The 17926-nt window shown below is 42.8% G+C and overlaps 1 protein-coding gene across 1 annotated transcript in view; it reads right to left on the bottom strand.

The window, feature by feature from the left end:
• Positions 1 to 841, bottom strand: part of abhd5 (abhydrolase domain containing 5, lysophosphatidic acid acyltransferase) — a 34144-nt gene extending 33303 nt beyond the window's left edge. The window contains exon 1 of the mRNA XM_003215662.4: positions 622 to 841. Coding sequence (XP_003215710.1) covers positions 622 to 782 — 161 coding nt within the window. The 5' untranslated portion in view covers positions 783 to 841. The remainder of the gene's footprint in view (positions 1 to 621) is intronic.
• Between the last annotated feature and the right edge of the window lie 17085 nt (positions 842 to 17926).

Genomic DNA, 17926 nt, shown 5'->3' with positions numbered 1-17926 from the left:
CTTGGATAAGTGAGACTCTACTGTAGGTTAGTGGTCCAGCATTTCTGTGTTGTCAAATAATATGCTGTGTCCAGGTTGGTTCATACGGCCCAGAAAACTCACAGCAACCCACTGATTCCAGCCACGAAAGCCTTTGACAACACAAAGTTTGTAATTATTGGGTTGCTGTGAGTTATTATTATTTCTCAAAAATGCTTGCAAATAACCTGCAAGACAAGAGGGAAACGAAACAGAATCACTGGGAGCAGCAACTGTTATACAAGGAAGCTCGGCTCAGGCACAGGAAGGGGACGTATGTGTGCCAGCAGTCTATCAAGCCACAGGGGAGCCTTTGTGGATCAAAGCAGTCAAGTAACCAACCAAGATACATACTTTGTTGTACAGGGAGAAAAGGAGGAAAGGCCCAATCTATCCCTCAAGAGGAAAGGCCCAATCTATCCCTCAGGATAGAAGTCAAAGGGCGGGAAACTGTCAACAGCCGGCGAGAGAGGCCCTGAAGGCGCCCGTGGGTCCAATGCCAAGGCGGCAGGACGTGCGGGCGAGGTGTGTGTGTGTGTATGTGTGTGTGTGTGAGGGAGCGAGTCTCCCTCCCTCTTTCCCTCCCTCGCCGCCTCCACTCACCCTTCTCCGGGGGACTCCTCCGCGCTCTCCTCCTCAGCCATGGCGGCCCGGCGGATGCGGATGCTACTGCTGGTGCCCGCGGGTCCTGAGGAAGAGGAGGAAGCGGCGACGGCAGCCGGGAGCGCGGCGAGAGAGAGAGAGATCGCGACCGCAGCAGCCATCACGGGACCCGCCCGGGAGAGAGCGCCGCGGCCCCGCCCCCAGCGCCATAGAGCGCGCGGCGGCTAGAGGGGGCTGGAGGGGGAGGTCCCGCCCCGCGAGGCGCGCTCTTTGCTGATTGGCCCGACCCGTGGCACGAGCAGGGAGGGGCGGGGCTTCCCTCTTCAAGCCCCGCTTCCTCCCGAGGAGGGGACTTTGGCGTTGCAGGGCTGCGAAAAAGACAGCCTCTGTGTCAGTGCCTTCCCAGCACGGCTCGTTCCTGCACCGTGTTTACCTCACGAAGTTGATGGCCAGGAGGGGTCCCTGGACGGCGGGGAGGTTCACCTGAGTTGACAGGGCCTCGGCTTGCCTGCTGTGAAGAGCCCTCAAGGCGCGAGGTGCGACTCCTTCAGGAGTTTCACAAACGGGAACACGGGCCCGGTCCATTTTAAAAAAGAGAACACTACAGTAGAGTCTCACTTATCCAACATAAACGGGCCGGCAGAATGTTGGATAAGCGAATATGTTGGATAATAAGGAGAGATTAAGAAAAAGCCTATTAAACAACAAAATAGGTTATGATTTTACAAATTAAGCACCAAAACATCCTGTTATACAACAAATTTGACAGAAAAAGTAGTTCATTACACATTAATGCTATGTAGTAATTACTGTATTTATGAATTTAGCACCAAAATATCACAATGCATTGAAAACATTGACTACAAAAATGCGTTGGATAATCCAGAACGTTGAATAAGTGAGTGTTGGATAAGTGAGACTCTACTGTATATGCAACACTATCTACTTCATGACACTAGAGCAGGCATCCTCAAACTGCGGCCCTCCAGCTATTTGGGCCTCCAACTTCCAGAATTCCTGGCCATTGAACAAGCTGACAAGGGCTTCTGGGAGTTGGAGGCCAAAACAGCTAGAGGGCCACAGTTTGAGGATGCCTGCACTAGAGTTTGGATCCACTTTAGGGAGGCGCCTTTAAATAGCTCTTCCAGACAGGTCCTGGGCCTCACCAAACTACAAATCCCAAAATTCTTCAGGAGGCAGAAACCGGATTTAATAATAATAATAATCAATATTTATATCCCACTTTTCTCCCTAACAGAACCCAAAGCGGCTCACAACACAATACAAATTAAAAGCACATTTAACGTAAAATACAAGACAAAACTCACACCAAGCATAACATCCAGAAATAAGATATAAATAAATACAGTAGAGTCTCACTTATCCAACATTCTGGATTATCCAACGCATTTTTGTAGTCAATGTTTTCAATATATCGTGATATTTTGGTGCTAAATTTATAAATACAGTAATTACTACATAACATTACTGCGTATTGAACTACTTTTTCTGTCAAATTTGTTGTATAACATGATGTTTTGGTGCTTAATTTGTAAAATCATAACCTAATTTGATGTTTAATAGGCTTTTCCTTAATCCCTCCTTATTATCCAACATATTCACTTATCCAACATTCTTCTGGCCCGTTTATGTTGGATAAGTGAGACTCTACTGTATTAGGCATGAAAACAATTTTAAACCAATCACAATGATTGTGAGAACTCATCCATTAAATAGCATATTTCGCTAAACTCAGTTCAAATCGACCTTGCCGTCATTAGCAATTGAATTCATTTGTCAAAAGCTTGCTTGAACAGGTAAGTCTTAAACTCTTTCTTGAAAGATAGCAGGGAAGGGTCAGTTTTAGTCTCAATGGAGAGGGAGTTCCAATTATTATTATTATTATAAATATAGAATATTAATGATTATATATATACATTTTAAAATAATACTACTAATAGTGATATAGAATAGTAATATAGAATAATGATTATGTATATACATTTTAATATAATACAAATAGTAGTAACGATACCAACTAAAAGAAATACAAAATTTTATTCCTTCATCCATTTAAAGTGGATAAACCAGGCATGGGCAAACTTTGGCCCTCCAGGTGTTTTGGACTTCAACTCCCACAATTCCTAACAACCGCTAGGCTGTTAGGAATTGTGGGAGTTGAAGCCCAAAACACCTGGAGAACCAAAGTTTGCCCATGCCTGTGATAAATGCTCAAGTGTGATGAGGCCCTGTTTATATGCTACCAGTTTAATTGGCCACCTTGATTATTTATTTCTCATACGTATAAGTCCTATGAGGAGTGGCTTAAAGAACTGGGCATGTTTAGCCGACAGAAGAAAAGGCTGAGAGGAGACATGATGGCCATGTATAAATATGTGAGGGGAAGTCATAGGGAGGTGGGAGCAGGCTTATTTTCTGCTGCCCTGGAGACTAGGATGTGGAACAATGGCTTTAAACTACAGAAAAGGAGATTCCACTTGAACATTAGGAAGAACTTCCTCACTGTGAGAGCTGTTCAGCAGCAGAACTCTCTGCCTCAGAGTGCGGTGGAGGCTCCTTTGGAGGCTTTTAAGCAGAGGCTGATGACCATCTGTCAGGGGTGTTTTGAATGCTATTTTCCTACTTCTTGGCAGGGAGTTGGACTGGATGGCCCATGAAGTCTCTTCCAACTCTATGATTCTAAGTCAGCCATAGCAGAGCACTTGATGAACCAGCCTGGACACAGCATATTATTTGAGGACACAGAAATGCTGGACCACTCTTAACAACCACCATGTCAGTCTACACAGAGAAGCCACTGAAATCCACAAGCATGTGGGCAATTTCAACAGAAAGGAGGAAAACATGAAAATGAACAAAATCTGGCTATCAGTATTAAATACTCTTAAAATGAGGACAGTAAATAAAGAACAACTCTCAGAAAACAGAGGAATTCCAGACATGAAATAATCACGGCCAGCTAACACCTCCCTAGAAAGGATTCCCCTAGGCAGGAAGAAGCCATGCTTGGAAGATGTAAGGCCATTCAATATTAACCAAGGTGGCCAATTACACCATTCACACTTGCCTTGAGCAGACAAGAGTTTTTTTCTCCCACCCTGTACCTTCCACAGATATATAAACTTCCCTTGCTTAGTTTGAGGATGCCTGCTGTAGATGTGGGTGAAACGTCAGGAGAGAATACTTCTGGAACATGGCCTTACAGCCCGGAAAACTCACAGCAACCCAGTGATTCCGGCCATGAAAGCAACACATAGTCTATAAACAACACATAGTCTATAAACAGCCTAATGATGAATTATTATTAAAGACCGGAAGGTCAAGGGCAGTTGGAAGGCTGTAGTAGTGGGTTGGGTAATGTGGAAAACGGTGCCTCTTGTGTTTATCTCAAAATGCATACCTATATAACCCTAAACAGCTCTCAACCCCATCTCTCCTGCCCTTTGGCTTGCGGTTGACTTTGTACTGCACAAAAAGACATTTCGGGGGAGAAAGCATACCTCTCAGAACCTGTAGACATCTCAAAATTGTTGTGGGACCTGCACAAATAGTCACTGGATTGGATTCTCCTCACCCCTGTTTGAAATTGTATTTTGGTGATCCATAAAAGGATGTTACTCAAGTCTGCTTTTGATGATCGATGACGGTGAGGAAAGCAGGTTTGTTCTGGCTTACAATCAATGTAGAAATAATACAGGATGAATGTTCAACGCACTATGTATTACTATTATTTCTTCTGAGGAAGTACACGTGTAATTTGAAGCAGCCTCGTGGATATTGGCCCTTGTCATAAGAAACAGATCTGGGTACAAATCTCTCCCTGAACAGGTCAGCTTCTGCCCATCTAATTTGTTTTACAGAGGCTGGAGGATAAAGTAAGGGAAAATTAGTGGAAATATGCATATTGTGCCTTGGGGAAAATGGGATTAAATACATAAACTTTTTCCATGGTTCCTTCTCCAACTTAGGTATGTTTCCTATATTGGCTTGTGACAATATTTTAAAGCATAGTGTCCTTAATCATAAAACTCCCACAACTTTCCTATATTTACTTAAAAAGCAAAGATGGCTTTCTTGACAGGAGAGGTGCAGGGGTGGAGAAGATACAGTTTTCCAAATGTTAGACTAAAACTATCGTTTTTAGCTACGTTGGGTGTGATTGATGGCAATTGTATCCCAGCAGCATCTCAAGGAAAACACATTTCCCAACCCTGGTCAAAAGGATGTGGTGCAGGTGACTTGCACGGCTGTTGCAATCCTGAGCTACTGTAATCATCTGATGGCTTAACATGTGCAGCCTCATTTACAGACTCCTGTCTGAACAAGGACATAGATTCAAGCCATTTTAAAATTGTACCACTTCTCTTTATTTAAGCTGACCTATCCTGTCTAATAGCTGTAATTATTACCTGAAGAGCAGAACTGTTAGTAACATTTCAGGGTTGCTTGAGTCATATCAAATCACGTCAAAAGACTGCTTATAATTACTAGTCATTTACATGTGACTTTGAGGTCATTCTTGCTTTGCCAAATACTTTTTCCTGGTTTAAAAATATCGCTTTGCATGTATCTGCTTGAAGATCTCTAGACATTTAGGATAGACCAAGATATGTCTTAGACAAAGAAGATGGATGATGCCTTTGGAAACTTCTAGATGCTAGACAAATAGAGCTGCATATATGTTACATGCTCTCAGTTCATATTTGCTATAGGCATTTATTAATTAAGTCTTCACAACACTTTCATAGGCAACAACTGGCTTGTCCAACCTGCAGCCCAACACGAAATCATAAATTTACTTAAAACATTATGAGTTTCTTTGTAACTTGATTCCACAGTTCTCAAACACTTTGTAGACAACTGAACAGGATGGAATAATTTATTTATTTACTACATTTATATCCCGCTCTTCTCACCCCAAAGGGGACTCAGAGCGGCTTACAAATCAAATGAACATATAGTATGTATACAGTAATCAGTATGTTATGTTCACAAATACCAGAGTATTATCTGAATTGGCATTATAATTGCCAATAATCAAGGAGAGAGAAACACCATGTCCCTGCAGTGGCTGTGGAGGCCCCTCCCCAACACCAACTGCCATCCAGGTGGCCATTGCGAGGGAGGGAATCATCAGCCAGAAATGCCACCAACAACATCTTACTGGCTGCTGGACTAGCCAACAAATTGGCTTGTATTTGTGTGTTTTCTTTTTTAAAATAGAATGTAAATGGAAACCTGGATGGCAGGGTCATATGCTGTCATAGAGGAAGGAGAGAAAGGTGTTTAATATCTATCTGACCTTCCAGTCACCCTGCCAGTCTGGGGAACTTGGAGAGTGAGCCAAGCCACCCACAAAACCTCACCTTGCTCTTAAGTAATGCTAAGTCAGTGAAAAATAAGACACATATCATCTATGATCTCCTCAAAGATGAGGGAGCTGACTTGGCTTGCTTCACTGAAACTTGGTTGAGGAATGATAGTGCTCCAACTTGGGCCCAGGTTGGAGCCCAGGCCTTTCCAGCTGCGTATTGTGCGTATTGCCCAGCCAGGTATTCGCCACGACCTGGAGGGACTTCCGCTGCAGCCTGGATGGGCCAGGGCATGCTATGCGGGAGGCGCGGGCAGACCTGGCCCCGCCTCCCACACCACGCGCCCTGATCCCACCTCCCATGGTGTCCCTGACCCCTCCACCGCGGCTTTATATTCCACACTAATATTCCATATTAGTGTGGAATATAAAGCCTCCAAAGTGGCACTCTTTCCCATATAGCATGTGCAAAGCATATTTAGAAATAATTAACAATTACAGTAGAGTCTCACTTATCCAACATAAACAGACCGGCAGAACGTTGGATAAGAGAAAATACTGGATAATTGGATATTGGATTAAGGAAAAGCCTATTAAATATCAAATTACATTATGATTTTACAAATTAAGAACCAAAACGTCATGTTTTACAACGAATTAGTAGAAAAAGCAATTCAATACACGGTAACGTTATGTAGTAATTACTGTATTTACGACTTTAGCACCAAAACATTGCAATGTATTGAAAACATTGACTACAAAAACATTGGCTACTAAAAGGCAGACTGCATTGGATAATACAGAACGTTGGATAAGGGGAAGTTGGATAAGTGAGACTACTGTATAAGGAATTGTTTTAGCTGCATTCTGTGACTGCATGAAAAGTTAAAACAGGACATAAGGATGAAATTGCCCATTTGCTCCTTTTAGCAGTGTGAGATGCCTTTTAGCATCATTCTGTTACACTTTTGCATAATCCTGAGTTATCTAGAATTCATTTTTTTTATCATTTTAGGGTAAGGGTGTAATAACGATGTGTTACACAGATATAAAAGTGATTCTGGGACTGTAATATCTGGTTACATGTATGAACATATTTTAAAAAACTATTATTATTATTGTATTTATTAATACCCTGCTTGAATTCTCCTGAAGGAGACTCAAAGTGGCTTAACATAAAAGTATAAGCATACAATTTAAAATATAGAAATATGCAAACATTAAAACAGGATTAAATATAAATCTTTTCAAAATTCTCAGTTTAACACCATTCAAACATATCCAAAATCAGCAATGTGTGCTAATTACAGTTTTGTTAATAAGAACACTGAGATAAAGGTCTTTTGTCAACTGTCTTTTAAATTTCGTATCAACTGTTGGATACAAATGAAGTTTTTAGCAATGTGTTTTGCTTCTGACATGGAACTATTGCCTACTTCCGTCTGAAATATACAGTTGCACAACACTATCAGCTGCAATGCATGCGTGGGCTTGAGAGAATCTTTAGCTAAATTAAGATGTGACCATTTCTATTATCAAAGGGCAAACTCCACAGGAAGTACACACACTATCGAAAAGAATGGGAACTGTGCATGGTATTCTTTCTTAAAATCCCACAATAATTCTATTGATTGCCAGTAATATCTAGTGGAGAGTTTGAAAAGCTCTTTTTTAAAAATGTAACTGAATATATTCAAGATCCAAGCCCCAACAAGGTAGACCGTTGCTCATATGACTGCTCTTTTCAGAAAGAGGCCCCTTCTGTTATTTGGGGAAGAAATTAACAGAGTCATTTTCATTTCTTAACCATTGGAATGTTATAAACCACTGGTTTGGTGAGCAAAACACATCTAAGTAGTGATACCATCACTGGACCCCACTCAATTGGATAACTATCAGCCGATTTCCAATCTCCCCTTTTTGGGCAAGGTCGTGGAACGGGTGGTGGCAGCGCAACTCCAGGCATTCTTGGTAGATGCTGATATTCTAGATCCGGCACAGTCTGGCATGGTACCGAGACAGCCTTGGTCGCCTTAGTCGATGATCTTCGCCGGGAACTGGACAAGGGGAGTGTGTCCTTGCTGGTTCTGCTGGACCTCTCAGCGGCCTTCGATACCGTTGACCACGGTATCCTTCTGGGACGACTCGCCGAGTTGGGCATTGGAGGCACTGTTTTGCAGTGGCTCCGGTCCTTCCTGGAGGGACGATCCCAGATGGTGTCACTGGGGGACACCTGCTCGGCTCCACAGCCATTGTCCTGTGGGGTCCCGCAGGGGTCGATATTGTCCCCCATGTTGTTTAACATCTACATGAAGCCGCTGGGAGAGATCATCCGGAGTTTCGGAGTAAGATGTCATCTGTACGCAGATGATGTCCAGCTCTGTCACTCCTTTCCACCTGTCACTAAGGAGGCTGTCCAGGTCCTGAACCGGTGTCTGGCCGCTGTGTCGGACTGGATGAGGGCCAATAAATTGAAATTGAATCCAGACAAGACGGAGGTCCTCCTGGTTAGTCACAAGGCTGAACAGGGAATAGGGTTACAGCCTGTGTTGGATGGGGTCGCACTCCCCCTAAAGATGCAGGTTCGCAGTCTGGGGGTGATCCTGGACTCATCGCTGAGCCTGGAGCCTCAGGTTTCAGCAGTGGCCGGGAGAGCCTTCGCACAACTCTGCCTCGTGCGCCAGCTGCGCCCGTTCCTTGGGAGGTCTGACTTGGCTACGGTGGTCCATGCTCTGGTCACATCCCAGCTGGATTACTGCAACGCACTCTACGTGGGGCTGCCTTTGAAGACGGCCCGGAAGCTCCAGCTGGTGCAGCGGGCGGCAGCCAGGTTAATAACGGGAGCAGCTTACAGGGAGCGTACAACCCCCCTGCTAAGCCAGCTCCACTGGCTGCCGATATGCTACCGAGCCCAATTCAAAGTGCTGGTTTTGACCTACAAAGCCCTAAACGGTTCTGGTCCTGCCTATCTATCCAAACGTATCTCCTCCTATGAGCCCGTTAGAACCTTAAGATCTTCCGGGGAGGCCCTGCTCTCGATCCCACCTGCCTCGCAGGCGCGGCTGGTGGCGACGAGGGACAGGGCCTTCTCGGTGGTGGCTCCTTGGCTGTGGAACTCCCTCCCCAGCGATATCCGGCAAACCCCATCCCTCCTGGGATTTAGAAGAAAACTAAAAACTTGGCTCTGCGCCCAGGCATTCAGCGAATAAGCTCATTGGCTGTTGTAATCGGGTCGCAAATCTGTAATTGTAGCAGTAGTGAATGACTGAGGATGGTGCAATATCGCTGCCTTGCAGCGTTTTAATTTTTGTACACTTTTTATCATGTTTTTATCATGTTTTTATCATGTTTTTATCATGTTTTAATTGTTTTGTTTTTATAGTATATTTGTTGCTGGCCCTCGTGGCAGAATGTAAGCCGCTCTGAGTCCCCTCGGGGAGAAGGGCGGGGTATAAATGCATGTAATAAATAAATAAATAAATAAATACTATCTACACCTTGTGACTATAAATGTAACTAAACAATAGTGACTACTCAAAAGTGAAGTTACTTCCATTATATGTCATAAGAGTCAGAATTGTTTTAAGTCTCATTCTTCTAGACAGGCACTTGTTGTATGAGCTAAATGAGTGGTTTCACTATCCTGGTCACTGCTATGAAAGGGCTAACAGCAGGATAAAGTAATTGCAATCTTGCCTTCCCTCAGCAACAAAATCAAGAGCACAATAACAGTAAAGAGAAAAGGAGTCGCTACTAGTCTCCCTGCATCACTTTACCACAAAGCAACCACAAGATTGTTTACTGATGCCACTCCCATACTAGCCATGTCTGGAACACATTTCGTCACACATAGAAGACAGCAGTAATCATTAGGTCCGGGGTGAAACTAATCTTACCCACTCTGTGTGAAACTGATTCAGTGATCAGGAAGAAATGGTTTGATGAGAACTTTTATTTTGCCTTCCCAATTTTTCTTTTGCTTTTTTGGCTTTTGGTTTTCCTTATCTTGTTAATTTTTCAACATGTTGACATGAAAGGAAGCTCCATTGAAATACGGAGTGGAACTAATTGTGTGTCCAGTACTTGCAAAGGTTTTCCTCAAGGAGCCCTGATAGGGAAAGAGAAGAGGGGAAGGGCGCTATAGGGCCCCTATAACAAACAGACATCCCAGCTGCTTCTGGACTCCCCTTCCCTCTGACTAGTGGTGTTTTAGGTCCCCTGGTAATGATCACAGGGTGAATGTGGAGCAACTCCATTGGCCACCACTTGCATACAGCCCAGAGAGAATAAAAAAGATTCATGGCGGGGGGGGGGGGGGGGGCTCCTTCCCTTCCTGACATTTTGCTAAAAAGGTTGAAACTGTGAAGACAGCTGGAGAAGTGTCTGGAACATCTGCTTTTATGGGCCCTTGTGTAAGCAGAGATCCCCTCTTCTGTTTCTTATGGCTCCTTGAGCAAAAACCCAGTGGTTTTGGATGGAGGGAGAATTAACCTTGGATGCTATGACAATCATTTGGCCAGGGCTGTTGTGTTATGCTTTTCTTTCAGTGGGGCCCCTTCTACGCAGCTGGAAAAAAATCCCAATTTTTCTGCTTTGAACTGGGATATATGGCACTGTGGACTCAGATACCCCAGTTTAAAGCAGATATTGTGGGACTTTCTGCCTTGATATGCTAGGATATAGGGCTGTATGGAAGGGAGCTGGGACTGCTATCCACAGTGTTGCAGAAGATAAGGATAAAGGGGGCAGAGAAAATCATGACAATATATATTTGGTTGAAAAAGATGCTCATAGTTTTCAAAGTTATAGTCTCTAAGCTAAGAGTTCTCTTGGTACACAAACAATTGTGCACTTTTCATTGGGATTCAGGCATATACACCAGGTATACATGAAGATGAGCTAGAATTTGGAGGGTCTCCCCTAAAGGGTGAGAGCCCGTAGACCCACCAAAAGAAAAGGGTCCGATACCCTGGCAAGAAAAGAGAGCCTTTAGGATCCGAATTTCCCCTGAATTTCCCAAATGAATGTCACGAGAGCTGAAGAAAATGCCACCGAGTTGTTTTATTGCAATCCAGCTGGAAAGGATGTCAAACCGCGATCATTTGTCAAGCAGACATACCACACAAAGCGTTACAGTATACTTTATAGCAGAAAAACAGGGTGGTCAGGTTTGAATCTCCCTCTCCTGCCCCCCTCTGCCGGCTTCGCGCTGATTGGTTGTTGTCATCAGCTGGAGAGGGGGCGTGAACGCCTCAGCCAGTCAGTGAGCTGGCGCTGCTTCGGCCTCTCGGCCAATCGGGAGGGAGGAGGCGGACGGAGCAGGAAACAAAGGACCAGGAGTGGATTTTTGAGTGGATTAAATGACTCAATGGGTGTCCAGCAGCTGGCGATTACCCACAGGGGTCCTCCAGCCAGCCAAGTATTATTTATAGTAGTGTGAATAAACATCTGAGTCTGACGTGGCTGTCAGGATCCGGATTTTCTGGGGACTGGATACGGAAACAAATAGGCGAGATCTTGACAGTAGTTTCGGCCAGGGAGTGGAGACAAAGGGAGAGGCGGTTTGGGACAATCACAGCTTTCCAAAGGTGGATCGTCCCTCATTGGAATATAATAGGATTACCAAGTGGCACCCTTCTCCAGGTGGCTTTGCTCTGAAGCCTGGAGAGGATGCCTATTGTTCTTGTTCATGCAAAGAGTCTTTTGGTTGAGTCCTTTTGTCAAGGGATTATTCACCCTCGGAAATGAGAAGGTTTCCCTGTGGGCAGGAGTGCTGGGGTCGCACAAAGGTGGTACTTACAGTTCATAAAGGGGATATGGGAAAAGGGAGACATATAAGGGATACATTCATGAAAGAAGAAATCATATCAGCCCATCACACCCACCAAAAAATCAAGGAAAAGTTCATATATAATTTGGGAAAACATTGGAGTCCGCGGGAGAAATGGTTCCCGTAAGTTTCCAAATAATAGGGCAAAGCTGGTCAGAGTCCGGAAGGGGGTTGATGAAGGCTCTGACCATCGCCTGGGGCATAAGGAGACATCTGGATGACCCCATCAAATTCATTATGGTGTCCAAATTCCTTAGGCTGCGAGAAACAGATGGTGAAAGGCAGCACAGCGGCGGAGAGTCACGGATGACAATCAGCTGTTCTTTCCCATTAAATTTGATTCCTTGGAACAAAGGTTATTTCCTGGAGCATAGAAGTCCAAAGTACAGAAAGTGAGACAGCAGTTAGTCTTAGAATTAGCCTAGGAAAGTATGATGCCAAAATGGTGCCAATCTGTTGATGCTCGGATATCAGGACCTAATGGTTCTCAGTATCCACAGTTCAAAGGAACGAAGTTTGATTTGCCGGCAGCTGCCCGCAGCTCAGAAAGGAAAGGCAGAAAGGCATACATACATGATGGGGAGGGGGGACTCCACTTATGTAGGACTCAACATAAGGATTGCTTCCTCAAACCACAGGAAAATGGAACATTGAAACTTAAAATAAAGGTTTCTTTTCTGCAATTCTGGGGAGCCAATCCTTTCCACTCTGGTTGGTAGTGCTTACCATTTTACATTTAGCTGGTATGTATATTTTTCTTGTCTTGCTGGAGTTTTGTTATTCCATCACTAGAGAGGTGGGCTGGTTCCCCCACTTAGTATAGTATTACCAACATTAAATGAAGCCCTGTCTAGGGGGAGTGTGGGAGGAGCAACATCCAATGTAAGGATTGTCAGAAATATTAAAAATTAACTAGGTATTTTTAATTAGGACCCCTGGTGGCACAGTGTGTTAAAGCACTGAGCTGCTGAACTTGCAGACCAAAAAGTGCCAGGTTCAAATCCCGGGAGCGGAATGAGCGCCCGCTGTTAGCCCCAGCTCCTGCCAACCTAGCAGTTCGAAAACATGCAAATGTGAGTAGATCAATAGGTACCGCTCCGGTGGGAAGGTAACGGTGCTCCATGCAGTCATGCTGGCCACATGACCTTGGAGGTGTCTACGGACAACGCTGGCTCTTCGGCTTAGAAATGGAGATGAGCACCAACCCCCAGAGTCGGTCACAACTGGACTTAACGTCAGGGTAAAACCTTTACCTTTACCTTATTTTTAATTACAAAAATGTGAGTCAAGCACTGAAAGAGTTAAATGGATGCATTGACTCAGCAAAAGTTGCAGTTCAATATAAACAGGTGTGCCTGTAGCTTAGTAGGCCATGGTGGCACAATGGGTTAAACCCTTGTGAAGTGCTGACCTGAAGGTTGCCGGTTTGAATCCATAAGACGGGGCGAGGTTCCGGTCTGTCAGCTCTAGCTTGCGGCAACATGAGCGAAGCCTCCCAGTAACACATCTGGGTGTCCCCTGGGCAAAGTCTCTGTAGACGGCCAATTCTCTCACATCAGAAGCAACTTGCAGCATGTTCTCAAGTCGCTTCTGACATGATAAAAACGTTTGCCTCAGTGAGAGAAGACCCAGTGAGAGAAAGCCTCTGTGTGAGGTAGGCCTCTGTGAGAGAAGGCCTTGAGTGTGAAGCTCCAGTGTGAAGGCTGTTGTGTGTAAAAGACTACTGTGTGAAACTCCTGTGTAAGTTCATTGTGAAAGGAGGCTCTGTGAGAGTGTGAGAGTGAAGCTGTTTATCTTCATGAGAAAGAAGCCAGTGTGGAAGCAAAGAAGGAAGTATAAAGAACTTTAGATGTATTATAGAAACCTTGTGTTTGTAAATAGTGCAACCATATTATTTTACCACAAAGAAAAGCCTCCAAAGAAAGAGATAACATTGGTCTGTGTGTTTTTGTTCTTTTTATCACTTTTTGGCTACTTGTGCTGGGTCACGCTGTTGCTGATAAGTTATTCTGCTATACATTTATGCGGAGGGTCTTTTGTTAATAAGCCCGCTCGCTCTGCCCACAACTGCAAAGTCATTAACCTTCATAGTGCAATGTTTACTTCACAGGTATGTTGTGATGATGAAGTGTGGGTCTTTACAATGAAGGCACCTGTGAGTAGTAATGGAAATCTAAGCAATTTATTGTTTTTAGAAGAGAGATATGGATGAAACATCCATAAGGCTTATGGATAAGGAATTTTAGCTTGAGAAGTGAATTCTGAAAGCCCCAGAGACGAATGTTCCATTTCTTGTTTGTACCATTGAAAGCTGTGTGATAGGCTAATGACTAGCAGTCACACAGAAAAACAGAGTTACATGCCTTCCTATCAATCTCTATTGTTATCACCATGGATCCTGCTTAAATGGGCTCAGATGCATCCCTATTTCTATGCATGTTAGATGACTGTCTGGTGGTTGCCTGTGGAAAGAGAAGAGCAGCTATTAAGATCACAACGCAGAAAGGGTGGTAGCTACAACAGAAAGCATCTATAGATTAGGCACTCATTTAATAAGTATGATTGTAATTATAAATTGAGTAATTTTATCACATTTGAGTGTTTTATCAGTCTGAATAATCTGCACTTTTCTTGGAATTTTAGGATCTTATTTAAAAGTGAGTTTAGATCATTGCTGCTAGCTTGACTTGTGGTTGTGTTACGTACTGGTCTTTTTATCTTCTCCCCTTTCTCCTATTTAATTATTCCTTTGCTGCTGTGTTATATTTTATGGTTTTAATTTGTACATAATCCAGAAAATGTAGATTACTAGATGGCTGCTTATGCCTCCTGTGCTTGGACGCTTAGTAGTCTCCTGATATTTATTCACTGAAGCAGTACTCTATGGTAATTTTATAATTTTCTCCTCAGTAGGAGGCATTGATATTTATATTTGTGTTTTTGTTGCTGCTGTGACTTGTTGTAAATGTCTTGGAGGTGTCTACGGACACTTTCGGCTTAGAAACGGAGATGAGCACCAACCCCCAGAGTCGGTCACAACTGGACTTAACGTCAGGGGAAAACCTTTACCTTTACCTTCAGGTGCTTTAGGTAATCATTTTTTTAAAGGAAAAACAAAGTGGCTGTTTCCTAATAAACAGAATAATAGAATCACAGAGTTCGAAGAAACCACAAAGGCCATCCAGGACAAACCCCTGTCTCTCAGGAACACACAATCAAAGCATCCTAAAGAAGTTTATATATACAACACCACCTTTAGACTCTCTCTCTCTGTGCGTATGTGATGATAGTGATGACTCTATGTCCTGACCTTTCTTCATTGTGATAGCATGTTCTTAAAGAAGATGACCAATAATGGAGCCACAATCTAATAGGAAGCTGGAGTGGTGTGTGTACAGTTGCATAAGAGGCATAAACTATGTCTAAACTATGTTTAACTATACTATGGTAACCATTTTAATTTTAACTATGTTAATGTGTATAATTTTGTACTTTTATTTTGATGTGTTTATTCTGTTTATTGTAATTTCCTGGGCTTGGCCCCATGTAAGCCATCCCGAGTCCACTCGGGAAGATGGAGGCAGGGTACAAAAATAAAGTTGTTGTTATTATTATTATTATTATTATTATTATTATTATTATTATTATTATTGCATTGGTCAATTAATGCATCACTTAAAAAAGACAAAAGAGGTCACAGTTTGCATATGATGATTAATATCTATAGCTGAAAATGCAGAAATAACTATAATTTTAATAGAAACCTTCTCTGCATGGTGGAGAATACTGGAATCAAGTTATCTGTGTGCATCAGGTTGATGTGTAATTTGAAAGTCCCTGCCTGTCCATTTTTGTGGTTCTTTAAACCAGAGTTAAACCAAACTTCAAATAGAGTTGTGCTTCTTAAGGCACCTGATGTTTTGGGCTGGCAGCCTATGGCCATTTCCCAGGGACTGGCACCATATTTGTCCCCATTCTTTTCTGGAAAATCACTGTGGACCAGCAGCCAATAGTCCATGAACTGTCACTTTGAATAGCAGTGAAATAGAGCACAGCTTCAGACAATGCTTGACTACTGTGTCATTTAAATGGTCTGTGGTTACATTGTGCTGAAGTCTATTAGCCACTCTTCACACACTAATTTAGAGTATCTGCAAAGTGATCTAATCTCCAGCTATCTTCCTGTTGTCATTTTGGCAACAGAAACATTCACACTCTAGTGCTATGAATGCTATTAGTATATAGAATCTAAGTAGATGATATGATCTGCTCTAATGATTAAGCAGTTCATTCCAGAAAAAAACAAACACGGATCCACCCCAGAAGAACAGTGACATCTACTGAAAGAAAACAGAAAGGCACGCATAAACGTTTACCCTGCCAGATATATGAACTCTGGCATTATTTTCTTGGATTGTGTAAGTTTATCTGTACCCAAGAAAAAAATGTTATGCTGATAGTGCCAAGAATGCTGTTGCTAGGGGTTCTCTGTTTTATTTATCCCATCTTCCTCCCAACACGAGAGCCTAGGAAACTCAAAGGCATGGTCAGCTACCCCCGACATAGAATCAGGACCTAGAGATTTCTTGAGAGAGTGTCTCCTAGGCCTTCCAATGTGTTTATATGGCCTTAGTTTGTCTGCCTTTTCTCAGGCTCAGGAACTAAAGCTGGAATGTCCCAAACAACCCACTCTTTCCCAGATATTTAAAAAAACAATTCTTGATTAATTATGATAGCTCTATGTATTTTTGAAGGCTTCCATAGCTGGAATCACTGTGAGTTTTCTGGGTGGTATGGCCATATTCCAGATGCTTTCTCTTATGACGTTCCACCGACATCTATGGCAGGCATCCTCAGAGGTTGTGAGGTCTTTTGGAAACTAGGCAAGTGGGTTTTATATTCAGTAGAGTCTCACTTATCCAACATAAATGGGCCGGCAGAACGTTGGATAAGCAAAAATGTTGGATAATAAGGAGGGATTAAGGAAAAGCCTATTAAACATCAAATTAGGTTATGATTTTACAAATTAAGCACCAAAACATTATGTTTTACAACAAATCAATAGAAAAGGCCGTTCAATACACAGTAACATTACTGTATTTACAAATTTAGCACCAAAACATTGCAATGTATTGAAAACATTGACTACAAAAACATTGGTGACAAACAAATTGACTTCAAATAAAAATAGAATTGCACAAAATGAACATATAGTAACGACATTGTTGGAAATTAAATCTGTAAAAAGTTCGGTTCTTGCTGCCTAGAGAAACAGCTGTGGATCCAAGAGGGAGGCAGATTGCATTGGATAATCGAATGTTGGATAAGTGAGAGACTACTGTAACTGTAAAATGTCCAGGGTGGGAGAAAGAACTCTTGTCTGTTTGAGGCAGGTGTGAATGTTGCAGTTTCAACGCCTAGCTGCTTCCTACCTGGGGTACCTTGCAGCTTCAACGCCTAGCTGCTTCCTACCTGGGGTATCTTTTGTTGGGAGGTGTTAGCTGGCCCTGATTGTTTCTTGCCTGGAATTCCCCTGTTTTCTGAGGGGTGTTCTTTATTTACTGTCTTGATTTTAGATTTTTTAAAAATACTGGTAGGCAGATTTTGTTCATTTTCATGATTTCTTCCTTTCTGTTGAAATTTTCCACATGCTTGTGGATTTCAATGGCTTCTCTGTTTAGTCTGACATGGTGGTTGTTACAGTGGTCCAGAATTTCTGTGTTCTCAAACAATATGCTGTGTCCAGGTTGGTTTACCAAGGAGTCTACTGTATACCATGGAGCTGTGGACAAGTCTACATAAGGACCATCATAAAGACAGGGGAATTTCAGACAAGAAACAATCATTGCCAGTTAACGCCTCCCAACAAAGGATTCCCCCAGGCAGGAAACAGCCAGGTCATGAAATTGCAAAGCTATTCAATGCTAATCAAGGCGGCCAATTGCAACATTCACACTTGCCTCAAGCAGACATGAGTTCTTTTTCCCACCCTGGGCATTCCACAGATATATAAACTGCCTCGTTTCCAATACCTCACAACCTGTGAAGATGCCTGCCAAAGATGTGGGTGAAATGTTATATATATTATATATTAAATAATATATATATTAAATGTAGTATTACTAATAATATTACCATAAAAT

This window comes from Anolis carolinensis, chromosome 6 (genome assembly GCF_035594765.1).
Source record: "Anolis carolinensis isolate JA03-04 chromosome 6, rAnoCar3.1.pri, whole genome shotgun sequence".
In the NCBI taxonomy this organism is placed as follows: Eukaryota; Metazoa; Chordata; class Lepidosauria; order Squamata; family Dactyloidae; genus Anolis; species Anolis carolinensis.
This window is presented reverse-complemented; position numbering and strand designations above follow the sequence as displayed.